The sequence below is a fragment of the Stegastes partitus genome, unplaced genomic scaffold, assembly GCF_000690725.1.
Source record: "Stegastes partitus isolate 25-593 unplaced genomic scaffold, Stegastes_partitus-1.0.2 Scaffold3, whole genome shotgun sequence".
NCBI lineage: Eukaryota > Metazoa > Chordata > Actinopteri > Pomacentridae > Stegastes > Stegastes partitus.
In genome coordinates this window covers 1308889-1326405 of record NW_007577734.1, presented here as the reverse complement: position 1 = coordinate 1326405, position 17517 = coordinate 1308889, and the positions used below count along the sequence as shown (strand labels likewise).

Sequence of the window (17517 nt, the reverse complement as noted above, 5' to 3'; positions counted from 1 at the left end):
CACTTAAACTCATCTACATAACTATAGGAAGGCTGATGTGGGTCTGCCGTGGAAGTTGCATCACTGTGAATGTTGCTCCTGCAAGGAATATTGGAACAGCACTGTTTCCTTTTATTTTGTAAGTGATGCTCAGTGTATCCTATACTAAGGGAAATACAAAGCAAGCACATTTTTTTTTTGTAATCAAAGAAGTTGACCAGGTCCTTTCATGGCTGCCACAGTCATTTTAGTTGGTTAGGAGCCTTGCTAAGCAAAAAGTCTATTCAGCCACAATCTTAGTATTGATTCTTTGTGGGCCATCTTTTATAATTTGTTATGTTTTATTGCTTTGATTCAGATTTTTTGAATGTGTCACATGATTAAACAAAATGTCCTCTTTGTCCTTCTAATCTGCAGAAAATGCATCATGAGAACACAGTGCTGATAACAAATGCAAGACAGACCTGAGCTCATACTGCCTCCCTGTCCAGCAACAGTACGTTAATGGTTGGAACTGCCCGCCCCAACCTACATTACTGCCCTCGCAGACACAGCCTGATGATCACTGGTGCCATGGGAGCGGTGCGGGTCAACAGGTGAGGAATGGGATGGGAAATAAAACTATGTCAATGGCTGCAGCTTCGGAGTATTTTCTGTTCCTGTGTACTTAAGAAAGAATGCTCATTTCTTACTTTAGCATAAATAGTACCAATATTAGAAAGAAAAAAAACTGCACAGTTCACTAAGCAACTGATTTTTATAAAGGGTTTAAAAGTTCTTCATAACTTTAAAATCATTACCTGATGCGCAACAGAATAATAATCAGCTTTTATTTTGAAAAACATTTTGGTTTTTGGACAAAATTACGTGGCTTTATCTGATAGACCCTCAAATTGACCTCTAACAAGGGATCTGGACATCATCCCATTTATTAAGTATTTATTAACATTTTTCAACCATGTATGATCAATTATGTTGAATATCTTTACCAATTTCATAAGGATGACTTGCAAACTTTTGCTGAAAAATTCATTAAACAGATGACAGTTTGTTAGAAACTGATGAGCATTTATTAAGGGCTTGAATTTTCCTACAGAAAGAGTTTTAGTTTTAGTTTTATTTTTTTTCACAAACTTGCAATGCTACTGTTGCTCTAAATATAACTAATCAATACAGGATCATTTGTTAATACAAATACGGACACCAGTTTCTTTTAATAAAGTTGATAAAGTAGCACAGAAACATACCTTGCAGCTTAGCAACATCAGCTAAGTACAGCAGGTGTATCAAAGCTGCATTTAGAGACTTGTGTAAGTTGTTGTAGCCCAAATCTAGCAAACACAAAAGCAATAGAATAAACAGTGTTTGCCTGCTCTGAAGCTGCAGTTGTTAGCATGTCTGGCTAGCTCAGTAGCAATAATCTCTCAACCAGCTACAGACAGCATCATTAACAAACTAAATTAGTTTGGGTCTTTAAAAAGGCCATATTTATATCTATCACAGTCCCCGTGCAGATTTTCCTGCTGTGTTGAATCTGCCTCTGGATGCTATCGGAGCGTAAGCTAATGTTAGCAGCTTTGTCTTTGTCCTGGTGTTTATTGGATTTGAGGATGTCAAATCCATTGTTACCCAAAATAGCATTACATTGGTCAAACACATCAGTTTGTTCTCATCTAAAAAGTCTTTTCTATTGAAGTTTTGAAGTGAATACATACAATTTGGAAAAAAAGAAGAAGAAGAAGACAATCTCTGTAGTCAAAAATAGGTTTTTGCTAAAACATTTTTTTTTAAAAAAAACAGTCTGATCTTTTTTATTACCAAGTCAGTCAACACCAGTCAGTTGAAATCTAAAGTGAGGCTGGGACTTTTTTGCCAAATTTCTTTTAACACAATGTTATGTCTGTAGCCATTATCATTGTGTCTAAAACCCCTTTAAAACATTTGTTAGTTTAATAAAACTGTTTACTGTAACTGTTTTAGGTAAGTCATTCATCTAAAGTTGGCATAATTACCTACCCTACCACAGTCAATAAAAACATTTAAGTCAGCCAAAATTCTAAGGGCGTCAGTGCCAGGACTTCTCTTTTTGGTTCTTTAAGACGTTTTGCCTCTCGTCCAAGAAGCGTCTTCACTTCTAACTGATTGATGTGGATGAGCAAACACAGAAGAGCCAGCTCTTCTCATGTGCATCCCAAAGATAAGGGTCATTGAAGGACAACAGTGTTGACATTCTGGACAGAGAAAATGATTTGCTAGTGGAGTAAAGGAATTTATTAGTGTTAAACTACAACAGCCAACTCTAAACATAGGAGAGGATCTACAACACCAATTATCAGCCACTTATAATACAGTCTTGAGATACCTGCCAAGAAAGTTTCATCTTAATTGACACCTTGAGTCAACCTGGCAGTTTCACAACCATTCACACCTCAAGGCATGCAACTTTTGGGTCATTAATCGGCCATTAGTCATTGGTTTGGGGGATAATAGTGTACATCTGGAGCTCCTCATTAGTCTGTAACAACTGAAGAAGCATTTTGGATGAGAGGTGAAACATCTTCAAGTACCAATAAGATTCAAGTCTAGTTACCTTCTACGGAAGCTCCTAGGATAATCATGACCTAGATGACTGGGAAGATATACAGAAGCATCAACAAATGATAATGCTGCTTTTCTCTGTTTTTGTCCTAATTTCCTGTTCTTTGTTCTAACAGATACAGCATCGTTTCCACAGATGAAGATGCCCTGAAGATCTCTAGCCTGGGCCTCCACAATGGCCACAGTCCTCTGACTCAGCAGACTCTGTCAGGTGCCTGCATGCGAGGTGAGGAAGGAGGAGGAGACTGTCCAGGAAGTGATGAAGGAAGAGGGGCTTTGACTCTAAGAGTGACAAATGAACCTGTTGTCCATAACAGCTGCCGTGCTTCACCTTCATGTCGTCTGGGCCTGGATCTGAGCACCGGCCGTCTGCGCAGCCGCTTTGTGAAGAAGAACGGCCAGTGCAACGTGGTTTTTAATAACATGGAGGACAAGCCACGACGATACCTGGCCGACATTTTCACCACATGTGTGGACATACGCTGGCGCTACCTGCTGCTCATCTTCACCACCACCTTCCTTCTGTCCTGGCTTCTGTTTGGCCTGATCTTCTGGGGAGTGGGGTTCGCTCATGGAGACTTTGACATTCGCATCCCTGTAAAGGATGGAGATCCTCGGAGTACCACTGAGGGAGTAAAAGATGAATGGCGGCCATGTATTCTCCACATCCAGGGTTTCATTGGGGCATTCCTATTCTCCATAGAGACCCAGACCACCATTGGATATGGTTTCCGGTGTGTCACTGAAGAGTGTCCAGTTGCTGTGGTGACTGTGGTGGTGCAGTCCATCGTGGGTTGCATTATTGACTCCTTCATGATTGGCACCATCATGGCAAAGATGGTGCGACCCAAAAAGCGGGCGCAGACCTTGCTGTTCTCGCATAATGCTGTCATCGCTCTGCGAGACGGAAAGCTGTGCCTCATGTGGCGACTGGGAAACATGCGCAAGAGCCACATTGTTGAGGCCCATGTGCGTGCTCAGCTCATTAAGCCGCATGTGACGGCAGAGGGTGAGTACCTCCCCTTGGAGCAAACAGACATTGATGTCGGCTACGACGACGGGCTGGATCGTCTGTTTCTGGTGTCGCCACTGGTGGTGGTCCACGAGATCAACAAGACAAGCCCTCTGTATAACCTCAGCCGCACTGACTTGCAGAAGGAGGACTTTGAGATCGTGGTCATTCTTGAGGGGATGGTGGAGGCCACAGCTATGACCACTCAGGCCCGTAGCTCCTACTTGGCCAAGGAGATCCTTTGGGGTCACCGCTTTGAGCCTGTGGTGTTTGAGAAAGGTGACCGCTACCATGTGGATTATTCCCGCTTCCATAAGACCTACGAGGTGCCATCTACACCCCAGTGCAGTGCCAGGGAACTGAGCCAGATTACGGGTCGTAGTGGGCAGTCCTCATCCTCCAGCTCAAGTTACTCTCGGTCTCCATCATCGTTTCCTCTGAGGGCAGCCCGCCTGCTGGGCTCTCACTCCCCCAGCGCTTTTTGCTACGAGAACGAGGTAGCTTTGTGCTGTGGGGACGACGAGGATGAGGAGGATGTGAAAAAGGAGATGGGGAACCTGAACGTAAGAAGTGACAGGGAGGTAAAGATGAGAGATGAAATTCACTTGGGTTTCAAAGAGACATTCGTGGAGGAGCAGACTGTGGAGATGTTATGTGTTCTGGACACAGAGAATCAGATCAGTCTTGACAGACTACAGCCCACCCTACCTTTATACATCAGCAGAGAGTCAGGAGTTTAATCAATGGTAATGGCCACCCTTCCATTTGTTTCCTTTCTTTGTGTGCATCCAACCAAAGTATTGAACTTGTGTAAAAATAAAAGATGGAGAACACAACTTAAACTGTACATGTGGGGGGAAGAGAAGGATCTTTTTTTCGGCCATCAAAAAATCCACAAAGCTTTAGCTCATAACTTGCTTTGGTTTCAGATAACATACACTTTCAGCTGTAACATCAGCATCCATAAACTGCACAGCTCATCAACTTTAGACATGGTGACCAGGTAATCACGAGTTATCGTAAAAACCTAAATGCATTTTTGTTTGTTCAGTATGACCTGTGTACAACCTACAGTTAAGTCAAGCTTTTTGTTCTTGATTTCCATTCACGTTTTGTAAATATGATATGCTTTTGTTTGAACTTTTACATCATATACAGATAAATCTTATGAGATATACGTCTATTTATTTTAAAGGAAGCATAGCACAAATGCTTCAGACTTTTAACACTCTTGTTTTCTCTGTGTAAAAATAAATTATTTTCCGCATTTTGAACTTTTGTCTTCCTGCCTGAGTTCTGTTACTTTTCACATTTGATAAGTAAGCTTTTTTGTTTTTTCAAAATTCATCACAGTATATTCCTTAATCGTAACCGAGCACAAATGAAATGTATAATGCAGAACCATGAAGCAGAATTCAGTCCTGTGCAGATGAAGACCAAGCACTTTACTTTTATCAATAGATGCAAACACTTTGCAAATGTATGATGTTTTGTATGAACAAAGCACCTAATAAACAACAGTATATGCTGTTAAAACTTAAATTGTCTCTGCTGAGTCTCTGTTTCATATTTTCAGACTAGTTTAAGGTTTGCTGTCCATCCATGGTAACTCTCACCTTCATCCAATGAGGACTTCCCCATCAGCATTGGCTACATTGTGAGTTTAGTGCTGTGTTGTGCTAAAATGTTAAACATTGTATACTTTATATCAGATAAACATCAGCATATCAGCATTGTTATTGTGAGGATGTGACCATACTGGTGTTACCATCACTCTCAACAATGTTTGAGAACTTTAAAGGAATTGAAAACTTATCTTCTCATGAACAAACTGCTTTCATTGTTGCACAGGTGATTTTTCTGTATTCCTTTTTTCTTTGAACTCACTGAGGTTCATGTAGATAGACTTTGACTATACCTGAGTCCTAAGTAACAGTTTATATTTATAAAGCATTTTCGCACATGACTGTCTTAAGTACAACTGATTCCTCATTGATTCTGGGTGGATTTTTATTGAAACGAAGGTCCAATTGTGCAGTTTAAACTGGACGGAGCTCAGCTGGAAAAAGGTGATGTTATCTAAATCATGCTCCAGAAGCAGCCGACAGTCATGACAGTTTTAATGACACCTAGATTACTGCCAATCAAATCAGATCAAACCACAGATGTACAGTCCCAGTGAAGCAGAGTAACTTGAGGATGTTGGTTTTACTTTGATATTTTTGTTATTCAGATGTAAATATCTAATGTTATTTAGAATTACACAGTAAAACAAACAAAAAAACAAAAAAACATGAAAATGTGAAATAACCATCTTATTTATAGATTTTACATGAAATCATCTGTATTTTTTGTTTTTTAATGCTTAATGAAGGCTATGTATATGCATAAAACAATAAAATTACCTATAATCTATAAATAATAATGATAGACAAATAAATTATAATGATAAAACATGCATTTTGACAGACTACCAATACTTATTGGTGTTATACACTGGTGAAAACACAGTAATTCATCACCTTTGTTGTAAAAACTTCTGCGAATATACAAGATATTTGTCATCAAAAGTTACAGAGCCAACACTTCTTTTTCTGTTGTCACTAATTGTATCTAATTTTAGGGGAAAATAAAACATTCATAGTATTAAACTTGAATTTGACTATTTCATCTATTTAATCCAAAATATATATTTGTAAAATTAGACTAAATTAGCATAATTTTAACAATCATTTTCCTTTAAAAAGGAAAAATTATTTATGGTTACAAGTTTTTAATTTTATTAAGATCACTGTCTATTTTTTATATGGATGAATTATACGAATATTTTCATGCATTTCAAAAACTATGAAAAAAATCTGTAAATTAAAATAAAAAAAATCCTGTGACATAACAGATTTAGCTTTCTACGGTGTACTTAACATTTACGAAGGATGTTAAGAATGGCTGGAAAAACTAAATTTGTTTTCATCTTGGTGCTGTTTCTTAACTACCTGTTGTTGCCGTCAGAAGGTGGAAGGACGTTTTCAGGCACCTCATTTTTCTCTCAGACACAGTTATGGGACTCAAACGAAATACAAACAGCAGAGGGGAGCTAAATAATAAAAACACATTTTCCAATCCACAGTTAAATCAGTTCATTTTGAATCTGTTAGGCTTGGCTCAATTCAGCAGCTGTAGAGCTTCTGACTGGTTTCTGAAGTATTCGTGCCAAAATAATGGATAAAACATCTACCTGAAATGAAACTAAAATAATAAACTACATTTAGTAGTCATTTGGTTTTACATACATTTTAAAAATCAATGAAAGGGGAATTTAAAGTGGCATTACAAAATAGCCACCCCAGAACAAGTGGCTCCTCTCTCCTGAACAGTGCTCCACTCTCAATGAACTCTGTGGCCATATAATCATGACAACATCATGTGGATACATGGTTTGAACGCGGATGCTGTTGGGGCCTCAGGACGCCCAGACGGGTTAATGTGATCACGTTAACAAGGACAAACCCTTCAGCTCTTATCCAACACACTCATAAATCCCCTTTTGGAAGCACTTTCCTCCTTTAGTCACAAGCACTGCTCATTTCTATCTCTTTGGGTTTCTACTCAAAAGTCCCACCGAGGGAAGCAGACTGTAGGCTGAGAACAGGCAGACAGTGATGAAAGGCAAAAAAAGAAAAAAGGAAAAAGAAAACGCTTTGAGAGGAATAACAAAGACAAACAGAGAAATATTTAATGAGAGTTGAAAAAAAAATGTCAGTTGGGACTGAAATCCATCTGGATGTGCTGTTGGATGACTGAGTGTCTCTGGATGAAGTGGAGGCTCCACCATGTGGCTAAATAGTGACACCACAGTGAGAAACAGTATCATATCAAGTGCTAAATTATTCTGTCATATTGATCAATATAGTGTTTTCTATGCAGGTTTTTTAATGCGTGGTTACTCTCTGTACCAAAGTAGGCATCAGGACATTTGAAATGTGAGTAAACAGATGATTTATGGTTAAGGAGCAGAAGACATATATTTGTAATGGAGTATTTAGCACAAGGGTTTCTAATCTGTGGCTTAGAGGAACTCTAGGGAGTCACATGAAAACTATAGGGGGTCAAAAGATTATTGATGGAACAGGATCTTCAGTGTTTCCTTTCATTTCAGGTTTTCATTGTTCATTAAAAAATTTGCAACACAAAAAATATGAACTTTGAAAAATATATATACATCGTTTTAAGGCTGCTTTGAAGGGTTTATGGGGAAAAATCTATTTTTTGAGGAAGTTCACACACCCTGATGAGTTATTGAGCCTGTTGAAAAGGGTCACAGGAAGACCCTGATTTGTTTATTAGGGACACAAGCCATAAAATTGGGAAGCAGTTCATTTGTAACTACAAGGTACAGTTGTATGCAAGATTAGACCAAATACATTGAGAATAAATGAGTGGAACGTTTTCAGACTTATTTTGCCCAATTGCCAATGTCAACAACAATAAAAGCACATATTTTTTCCCCCATGTAAAGTACATGCAAAGAAAAATAGGTTTCCTTATATACTTGAATTAGCATATTATGCTTACTTTAATTATGGTGCTGGCCAATGAAAACTGGCTACTGTTAAAATACAATGAACAAACCTGTACACTTTTAACCTGACAGGTGCTGTCGGGGTGCCAGCAGTCATTGTGGCTGATACTGATATCAATGCCAGTCTCACTGTGCATCAAGAAATGTTACATATACATTTTTGAAGTGAAAAGAAAAAATACCTGCAACACACAAACATGTCAAAATTTTAAAAAATGTTAATGCAACACTTTTGTTTCACCATAACACATGAGATTCAAATCCACTTGTTGCAGTGAAGTGACTGTTCACCACCAAAAAAACATCCCTCACTAGCTTCATTGATAATTGCCGCTTTAATCGCCCCCCCCCCCCCAGCTGCTCCTCTTGCATCTTATGTACGATCCTTCACAAGACCAAACCAGGTGAAAACTACCGTCCTCTCTAATAAGAAATTTCCATCGTTGCAATGTGCCTGTCTCCCGACTGTCATCCCATCCTTCTGTCCGGCTGTTTTTCTGATGCCGGTTAATTATCCATATCGTCACATTCCCCTGTCATCAGCAACGGAGAGGGAGAGCAGCTGGACGACCTCTGTGACCTCTGTAAAGGCTGCTGATGGCCGACTGGGATCCTGCCTAATAAGGTGCCATGTGTTCGTCCTTGTGTAGGTTAAGTGTGTGAGTGTGTGCATGTGCTTTCATGTGTGTGACACCCTGTATATCCCGGTGCCCTCTCTGGCCTCACTGGCTGTTTGCGGCCTCGGGCTGTGCGACCGGAGCTGGTGACAGTGCGTGCGCTCAGCAGGGGACAGTATTTAGGCACTGGGAGCTGAGGCAGGAGGATCTTTGATTCCATAATGAGCTGTTGTCTGTTGTGGAGCTGTGAAGCAGCTCGCTGGGGGGGACAGAGGAGCATTGTGTGCAGCTCAGTAAAGCTCTGAGGAAGCCTGACCGAACCAGCGCAGAGAAAACATCTTCTGGACACGTCTGTCTGTCTGTCTGTCTGTCTGTCTGTCTGTCTGTCTGTCTGTCTCCTGCATCTTCTGTCTATCTACCATCTCCTTTCAGACTTTCTGTATGTATTTTGTCCGTTTCACATCTAAACTGGGCTTCTTCTTACTCATTTTCTGCTATTTCCTTAATTTTCTGCTGTAAAAAAAAAAAAGAAAAAAAAAAAAGGCAAAACCACTTTAGAAATGAACCATGCATATTCTAATGTAATTAGACATTAGCAACTTTGCTCTGTGGTCCTGGAATATCTCTCAGAACATACCAGGAGATCTTGTCTTAGATCAAAAGATGTATCACTGGTGAATGCAATCGCTACTCCTAAACTGGATTTTGTTCTGCATATCGTCAATCCTTTGTTTTGTTTTGTTTTTTTAATGTGCCTTACTTTTGTCCTAATCAGCTGCTGGCATGCTCGATTTAAAACCTTTTGTGGCTTTATAACAGTGTGGCTTCATGGGCCAGGTCTTCCATGAAAAACAGATTTTAATCTTAAAGGACTTCATGCTTAAATCAAGGTTCAAAAAATAAATAAAACTTCTTACCAAATCATCCATACAACAATACTATATTTTGCTTTTTGTACAGATTAAACTGATGAAACATAATGTGTTTATTTGTGAACTTTAGAGCTACAGGTGGACAGTTTTTGTTACCTTTAGACGGACAGGCTAGCAGTTTCCCTGTCTCCACTTTTTATGCTAAGCTAAGCTATCTGACTGGGACAGATGTGAGGTGTCACCAGAAAAACTAATCAGCAGTTGTTTTTTTTTTTTTTTTGTTTTTTTTTACAGAAATAGCACACTGCGGTTTCACTTTCTTATCAAGACACCTTGTCTGGAAGAGTTTCCCAGTTTGGTGCAGTTGACTTTGATTATGACCACTGAACATGTTCCACTTGTCCATCTGTCTGTCCATTTGCTTATTTCGCAGTGTCTCCTTTAAATGTTTGTCAGACTGTACCGTCCGTCTGCTTGTATGTTCACATGATTCCTCTGCGAATCACAGAAGTGCAAATCTTTTTTTTTTTTTTTTTTGCTGTTAACACCCCAAAGAAACATTAAGATGGCCACAATCAGTCAAAAGAAAAGAAGAAATCAAAATGACAGACGTGACTTTTCCCAAATGTCCCATCCATCTTTCTGTCTTGTTTTGCCTTTAATCTCTCCCTCTGCTCGGACAACAACAGCCTCTTTCATGTATCCGTCTTCTCCTCAGACCCTCAGGCCATCTCCCTCTTTCTCTCTGGTTCACACAGACTAATTAAATGTTCTGAGAAGAACTCATGATTGGAAAGTTGGCACTACTTTCTCTCTTTTTTAATTTCCCCCTTTTTTCCTATGAAAACTTGCTGTCAAATCTACATTTAAACTTCGGCCATGGTGGCATTTCATGGTTGTTTTTCAAATGAACAGACACAGATGATTTTCACCTCAAAAAAAATCCTTTATTTAAATACTTATTTATGGTTTTTAGATCAATAAATATCATTTACAAGTGACACCACGGTGGCTTCTCTTTTCTACTCATCTTATACTCCTGGGACAACATGCCATAGGTAGGGGGTGAACTATAAAATCAAGAATGACAGGATGCATTTAAAAGATACTTTCTTAATTTGTTTCAGCAGAAGAGTGACTTTCGGGAAAAAAACAAGTGCTTTACAAGAGAAAAGAAATGAGAATAAATTGAAGAGGCAGAGAAATAAATATAAAAACAAGGATATATAAGTTTACAACCCACAACAATTAATTCATTTTAGGATTTTTTAATGTATGCTGATTTTGCTTCATTGATTGTTCCAGAATGCATCAAAGTAAAAAAAGAAATTTTTTTAATTAAAAAAAGGAAATAGATTTAGAAAAGTTCTTGCTTCTGCCACTAAATTCAACATGCTGATGATGAAAACTTAATTTATGAGCACCAGAGCAAGTTTCTCTCCTTCACATTTTGCAGCCAAACAGACTCACAGCACCCAAAATACGATACAATCCCAAAAAAAGTCTATACGTGTTTATGTTATTAGTCCTAAATGCAGCTGTCCACAGCCTCTGATATGCAGAACTATGAAAACTGGACACTGATTGAGGAAAACCTGAGAATTACAAGGTGCCTGACCTGAGAGTTCACCTGGGGCCATCCACTCTGAATCTCTTCTTTATTTAAATGTTCTTATCTCCACTGTTATTTAATTGACCTGTTATTAATTCTTTGAAAATAAAACCCCATACAGGCCACCCGGAGAGGACAATGAGACATAAAAATACTTTTTATTGCACTCAAGATTATTTAAAAATACACAACAAGCACTTTTTGACATGTATAACAGCAAAATTTCATGTTTATATGACTCAATGTGAACAAATGTCAAATTTCTATATTTAATCTGACAGAAAACAACATCAGCAACATCACATTTCCCACATTTAGGTAAGAACACGTTGATGACAACAGATAATATCTTTGTAGCTCTGCAGGCGAGGGAAGAATTTTAAGTGTGGATAACAGTGGACATAAATGCATGACTAAACAGCGTGTTGGCACGTATGACTGAGGGGCAAAACCGTCATAAAGCTGCATGAATGCCACCATTGTCCGAGTCTCCATCATTCCCATCTTCATCCTCATCATCACACTCTGAGTTTCAACATCCTCCCGCATCTGAGTCACAAATATGTTTATGACTTTTTCTCAGGCTTAGTCTCAAACTCTGACTTTAATTTGCTCAACATGTGATTCTGGAGTCTGCCTCCATCACCATCAGCGTATAAAGCCATTTCTAAATTTCTTTCTTTAATTCTCTTTTGTTCATTTGCTTTTCTCTCATTGCTCTCAGTCAGCCTGGAGTTGTGGCAGAGAGATGCGGACACAGCAAACCACTGAACAATAGACCATTCATGATGCCCTGCAATGCAATGATGATCCTGCTCTGCCCTCCACCCCCCACCCTGCACCAGCCTCCACAGCTGCACAGGAATGTGGTCCAACAAGTTACCCGCTCCTCCCTCTTCCCTGCTGCCGCCACCACCATCGCTACCACCTCACCAGTGCTGCCACCATCGCAACCGAAGCCCCTCTCTCCCAAATAAAAAAGATGAAGAAGGCAAGAAACTATAGAGGGGGGAAACTGTGCAGACGGAGCACAAAGAGAGGATTCATGGTCAGTCACATACACTCTCAGAGAAAAAAGAGGGGGACCCATTTAAGTGTGGTGCAGCTGCACTAATTCACTGGGTGAAAATGGGCAAAAAAGGAGTGACAGAGGTCAGATAGCAGAATCATTTCTTATTCATCCCCATGGATGTCACTGCATCATCACCACTTACAAAGTCTGCATGATGGATAAATCAAGTGATAAATCCACAAAAACACCTGCAGGCACTGATTTCAACACTTTGTGACAAGACATTCTGTTTTTTTCAACACTACTCTTACTGTGACCTGTTAGAAATCCACATATAATCCTTGTTTTTCACACATTTTCCAGTCAACAAGTTAATATTTCCAATGAGATCCAGTTACAGAGTCTGATCCTTAGTTGTCACTCTATTTTCTTGACCTAGAAAGCCTCCGAGATGGTAGAAAGGTCTCCCTGTTTTCGAAAAAGGCCTGTGAAATCACTGCAGGTCTCAGATAGCAGCTGGCAGAAGAGTCACATGAGGTTCAGTTGTATTGATAGTCAGCTTAAGAGCTGGAATTCCCCGAGAAAAAGCACTGACCTCGACTGTTTTCACTGTCAGACCCTGAGAGGAAATGGTATTTATGAATTACACTGTTTTTCACCAAGCAAGAAAACACAGACAACCAAATCATGAGAACAGCTTTTGTACTTTCCAGATAAGTTCATTTTAAACAGGCTGCTGCCTCGACCTCACAGGAACACGCTGCGATGAAATCTGAAGCCACCGGGTGGAAATCTGTGCCATTTCTGACATATAATTTCAGATCCTTTTGTTGAGTTCGTCATCATTTCGGAACAAGTGATGCCATTCATTTAGAGCCAAATGTGCCTATTGACATGGGAATGAATGCTTTCCACCAATTATACATCAGTTTAATGCAGAATGTGACCCAGCATGTGAATATTTGACCGCTGAGCATGCTTTCCTTATCTGCATCCCTCTCGCACTCTTGCACACACTATCTGCATCTGTCTGTTTTCCTCTCTCTTTGCCTTTTCTCTCCATCCATCATCAGATTTCAGGAATTTCCCCCCTGGGAGCTGTTCAAGTACTAAGGCCAAAGCTAAAGGGTGTTTTCTCTCTACTTGCTTTCTTCCACTACCTGATCACTTAATTTTCAATCCTAAAACATCCATTAAAAATGTTCTCGGAGAATGAATTCATCTCAGTTTCATCCCAGTCAGTGACACCGCGTGCACCTGAAGGCTGACTCTTTGACCTTCCTTGGTCAATCAGGATCATCGACCTCCTTGCCGATCATGAGACCCCGTCCTCCCATCCTCGCCCCTACGCTCCCCCAGGAAACAGACTCTTGTGACACAGTGGTCTGAGCAACCATGGAGAGGCCCATTACTGCAGTCACATGGCAGGTTAGCAAAGGGACTCACAACCATGTGAGCTCTATTTTCTAACAAGTTACAGCTGCCCCGAGGCTCATGATGGTTTCATACAGGACACAGAAAATGGCAGAAAATGCATGGAGAAAACACAAAAATGCAGGATTTCTTCTCCTCGTTTTTTTTTTTTTTTTTTTTGCTTTATCCAAACGAAACAGCTGTGAGAAATGAACAGATTATGTTTCTCTGCAGGGATTTTAGTGGCAGGTGTAACTGAGTCAACAGAAAGTGAGCTGGAAATTAGATGTATATAAAGTTCTGATGTGCTTTTTAGGCATCTCTTGAGTTCACAATTATTTAAAATATGTACTTCTAAGGCACATTCAAACACCATAACATCAGCAGTTTCACAAAATCTCACTGAAGCAGACAGGTTGAAATTTTTTGGGTGTCACAGGAAGAATTGTGAAAGCCATCACTGCTATTAAAGATTTCAGTTGGTTCACTGTCCCCTTATATTATATCACTGCTGGACGCTCTTTTCTTGGTGCTGTACATTTCCAACTGAAGTTTGAAATTCATCCAATAGAGTTCAGTTATTTTAGTCACAGCCACAATAAAAAACATTTAAGTAAAAAAAAATTAAAAAAAACACAAGCAAGAATAAGTTACAGGAGTAATTTTGATTTAAAATCAATTTTAAAAAATAATTTAAAATTAAAAAAATTATATATATATAATATATATATTTTAAAGACAGGCAGGGGTGTCTGATGCAGAGACACATCAATTTGTCTGTTAGAAATTATACTACAAAACTTGCAGGAAAAACATGAAGAACATTAGACTAACGTTATAATGCAGAAACCACGTGATGTTTATCAAAATCAGCATTTATAAAGATGAATCCAGCACAACGTGAGCGTCTGAGCAGCTCTGAGGTCTGCTGACACATGCAAAGGAGCAACAGATGAACAAAACTTTACGCAGCACCAAACCATCAACTCGCCTCTTTTCTTTCTTTCTTTCTTTTCTTTGCATTTTCGTTCGTTAAAACAAATACGCATTCATTCGTGAAGTAAAGCGCAATTTCCAAACTGATGAATAGAACTCGATTAAACATCGGACACCTGGTTGAGGACAGATTTAAAAGGCCACGACGCTTTTCTTTTTCCTTCAGTGTCTGTTCGATTATAACAGATTATCGTAAGAATCTACAATAAATGAAAAAAAAAGTTATATATATATACTCGTCTATTTAACGTAATGAAAAATTATTTACGGGGATTTAAATTTAGGGCTTGATAATTATTTGAAAGGAAAAATGTGTTGAAAAGCTGGTTCGATTATTTTGTGTTAGTTACACACATTTGATAATTTGGTTTCTCTTTTTCTAATACAAAAAATAACATATATATTATGATAAAAAGGAATTTGGCCTGAAAATAAATAATTTTATGTCACACACTGAAACAGCATGTTGTATGTTGTTTTTGACCTTGAGGTGAAATATAATAAATGATGCAGCAGTTTTAAAACACAACAGTCCCTTGACATTTAAACATCTCTTGTCCCACAAACTTGCATGAATTTTCTGTGTCACTTCTTTTTTTTTTTTTCATGAATCTGCACATTTAGGAAAGACGGCAACATGGAATTTGCACAGGCACAATCAAGTAAACACCAAATAACACATAAAAATGGTTTAGCTTTCCTGGAATCGGAATCAACTCAACATTGTTAATAAATAAGATACTTGACACCTGGACTTTTTAGGATATTTGGTTATTTCTGCTGCGTAAAAGGCTACAACAGTGATTTAGAGCTATTTTGTAACTGATTATGTTCCGGATTAAATTGAACATCGGCTTCATTTGAGGTTAAATTTTAAATTATTTATTTTTTTCCATCTCCAAACCCCCGTGCCCTGTCAGATAGAGACTCCCTGGGGGGTCGTGAACATCCAGCTGCACTAACTCAAAACTGTCCGTAAAACCGCAGCCTCCTCCGGCCCTCGACTTCTGCACAAACCTCACGAAGAAAAAAAAAACTGCGCAACGACCTTGCACATTTTAAACACTTGCCTGTAAGAGCAATCCCCTCACGTCTTCTAATGCACACATACACAAAACAACAACAACACACAACTCACTTCACAAGGCTCGGAGGCCTCACGCAGGATCCACATTTAAGTTGGTTGGTTTGTTGGGGTGCAGCATGTAGGTGTCCCTCCCCCCCTCTTCCCCCCTCACCACCACCACCATCTACCCATCAGCCTCCCTACCATCAGCACCTCCGAGGCCCAGATCCAGGTGCTGCAGTTTGCATTTTGGAGAAAGCAAAGTGTCGCAGAAAACAAGAGAGGATCCATGTGTCCCGTCTGCCGCAGAGTATTTTCTATGTGTGCGCGACTAGTGTCTATGCTCGGACATAAGGAGAGAAAGACGCACACATCGCTCTCTGTTATCATTTTTTTTTCTATGTTTGCAGCACAAAACTGCTTTTTGTTCCCCTTTTTTTTCATTTACGAGGGTTAATGGATAGAGGCTTGGGCGTTTGATCACATGGCTACAATTCACCTGAGATGGAGACAAAGAGAGCAAAGAGAGAAGAGAGAGAGAGGGAGAAAACCGAGAGTCGGTCTCCAACATGAGAGGCAACAACACACAGGGGTCATTGTTGCATTCATTTTGTGTGTGTGTGTGTGTGTGTGTGTGTGTGTCCGGGTGCGCATCAGATGCTGCTTAACGTCAATTCTCTTCCTTTCCCATCAGGCCACGCTTTAACGGCACAAAATCGTGGCCTTCAAAGCGTGGAGCCGCAAATCGATCATTACGCACGAACAAAGGAATGAAGAATCAAGAGATCAACAAGATCAACAAATCAGTCCGATTTGGGAAACTGTGAAATAAGAAATGGTGGAACTGTTCATTCGGTTTGGTCCACATTCGGCCCTTTTTTTTCTCCTACTGTAGTTTTCATCAAGACAACATCTTGACTGTTAGATGAATTAAATCTGGTATTGACTCAGCAAAAAACCTGCACTGGATCCAAATTTCTGAAAAAGTTTTTCAAAGTGATTTCTAAAATATTACTCAGAATATATGATTCTCCCTCCTGATCAGAGTTGTTTTTTTCCCCTTTTTAGGTAGCATTAGTTGCCTTGTAGACGACATTTCAGATATCCAACTGTACAATGACAAAGAGAAATCTTTGAAAACATGAAGGATTTTTGAGTTATTTTGAGGCCACAAATATAATACATTTGGATCCCTTTCATGGCAATAATCCTGCTTATACTTTATCCCCCNGCTTTTAATTGGGGTCAACTTTAGCTTTATAAAGCTGAAATTTGTGAGCTACACTTCCTGCTTCAAACAAGAAAATCATCGAATCGTAGTTGAACTTTACAATTCACGGTTAATTTTTTATTTTTATTTTTTTAATCTTTTTTTTTCAGGAATGTGACCACACGGGGCAATAACTCTCCTCATGATTGTTTATTTGTTTGATATTGGGCCTAACATGTCAACACGTCTAACAAAGCTGGCCTTCTCCTGCCTCTAAATGGACGCACTGTAGAGTCATTTAAGCCACTCCAAGGTAAAGTCTCACCTCTTCTCTGTTGGAAATGTTGCAGTGATGGACGGACGGGTATTAACAGTGCGCAGCTGCCGTCCAATCGGAGAGCAGCAGGATAATTAGAGGGCCAATCAGAGGCAGCGTGGTGCTGGTGGGGGCGGGGCTGACTGTGTGCTGGAATGCTGCCTCTCTGGGAATGTTTTCCACTTTCAATCACTTTTTTTTTTCTCCCTGTCCTCCTCACAAGGCGCTCTTTAAG

At 39.5% G+C, this 17517-nt stretch overlaps 1 protein-coding gene across 1 annotated transcript; it reads left to right on the top strand.

The window, feature by feature from the left end:
* Positions 1-483: 483 nt before the first annotated feature.
* LOC103353953 (ATP-sensitive inward rectifier potassium channel 12-like) lies at positions 484-4329 on the top strand. The gene is made up of 2 exons (XM_008277162.1): positions 484-575; positions 2694-4329. The coding sequence occupies exons 1-2, from the start codon at positions 484-486 to the stop codon at positions 4327-4329; spliced, it is 1728 nt and encodes a 575-aa protein (XP_008275384.1).
* Positions 4330-17517: the final 13188 nt, after the last annotated feature.

Coding starts and splice junctions, on each gene's coding strand:
- LOC103353953 (XM_008277162.1), top strand. CDS start 484: ATGGTTGGAACTGCCCGCCCCAACCTACATTACTGCCCTCGCAGACAC. Junction 576..2,693: donor GGAGCGGTGCGGGTCAACAG/GTGAGGAATGGG, acceptor TTGTTCTAACAG/ATACAGCATCGTTTCCACAG.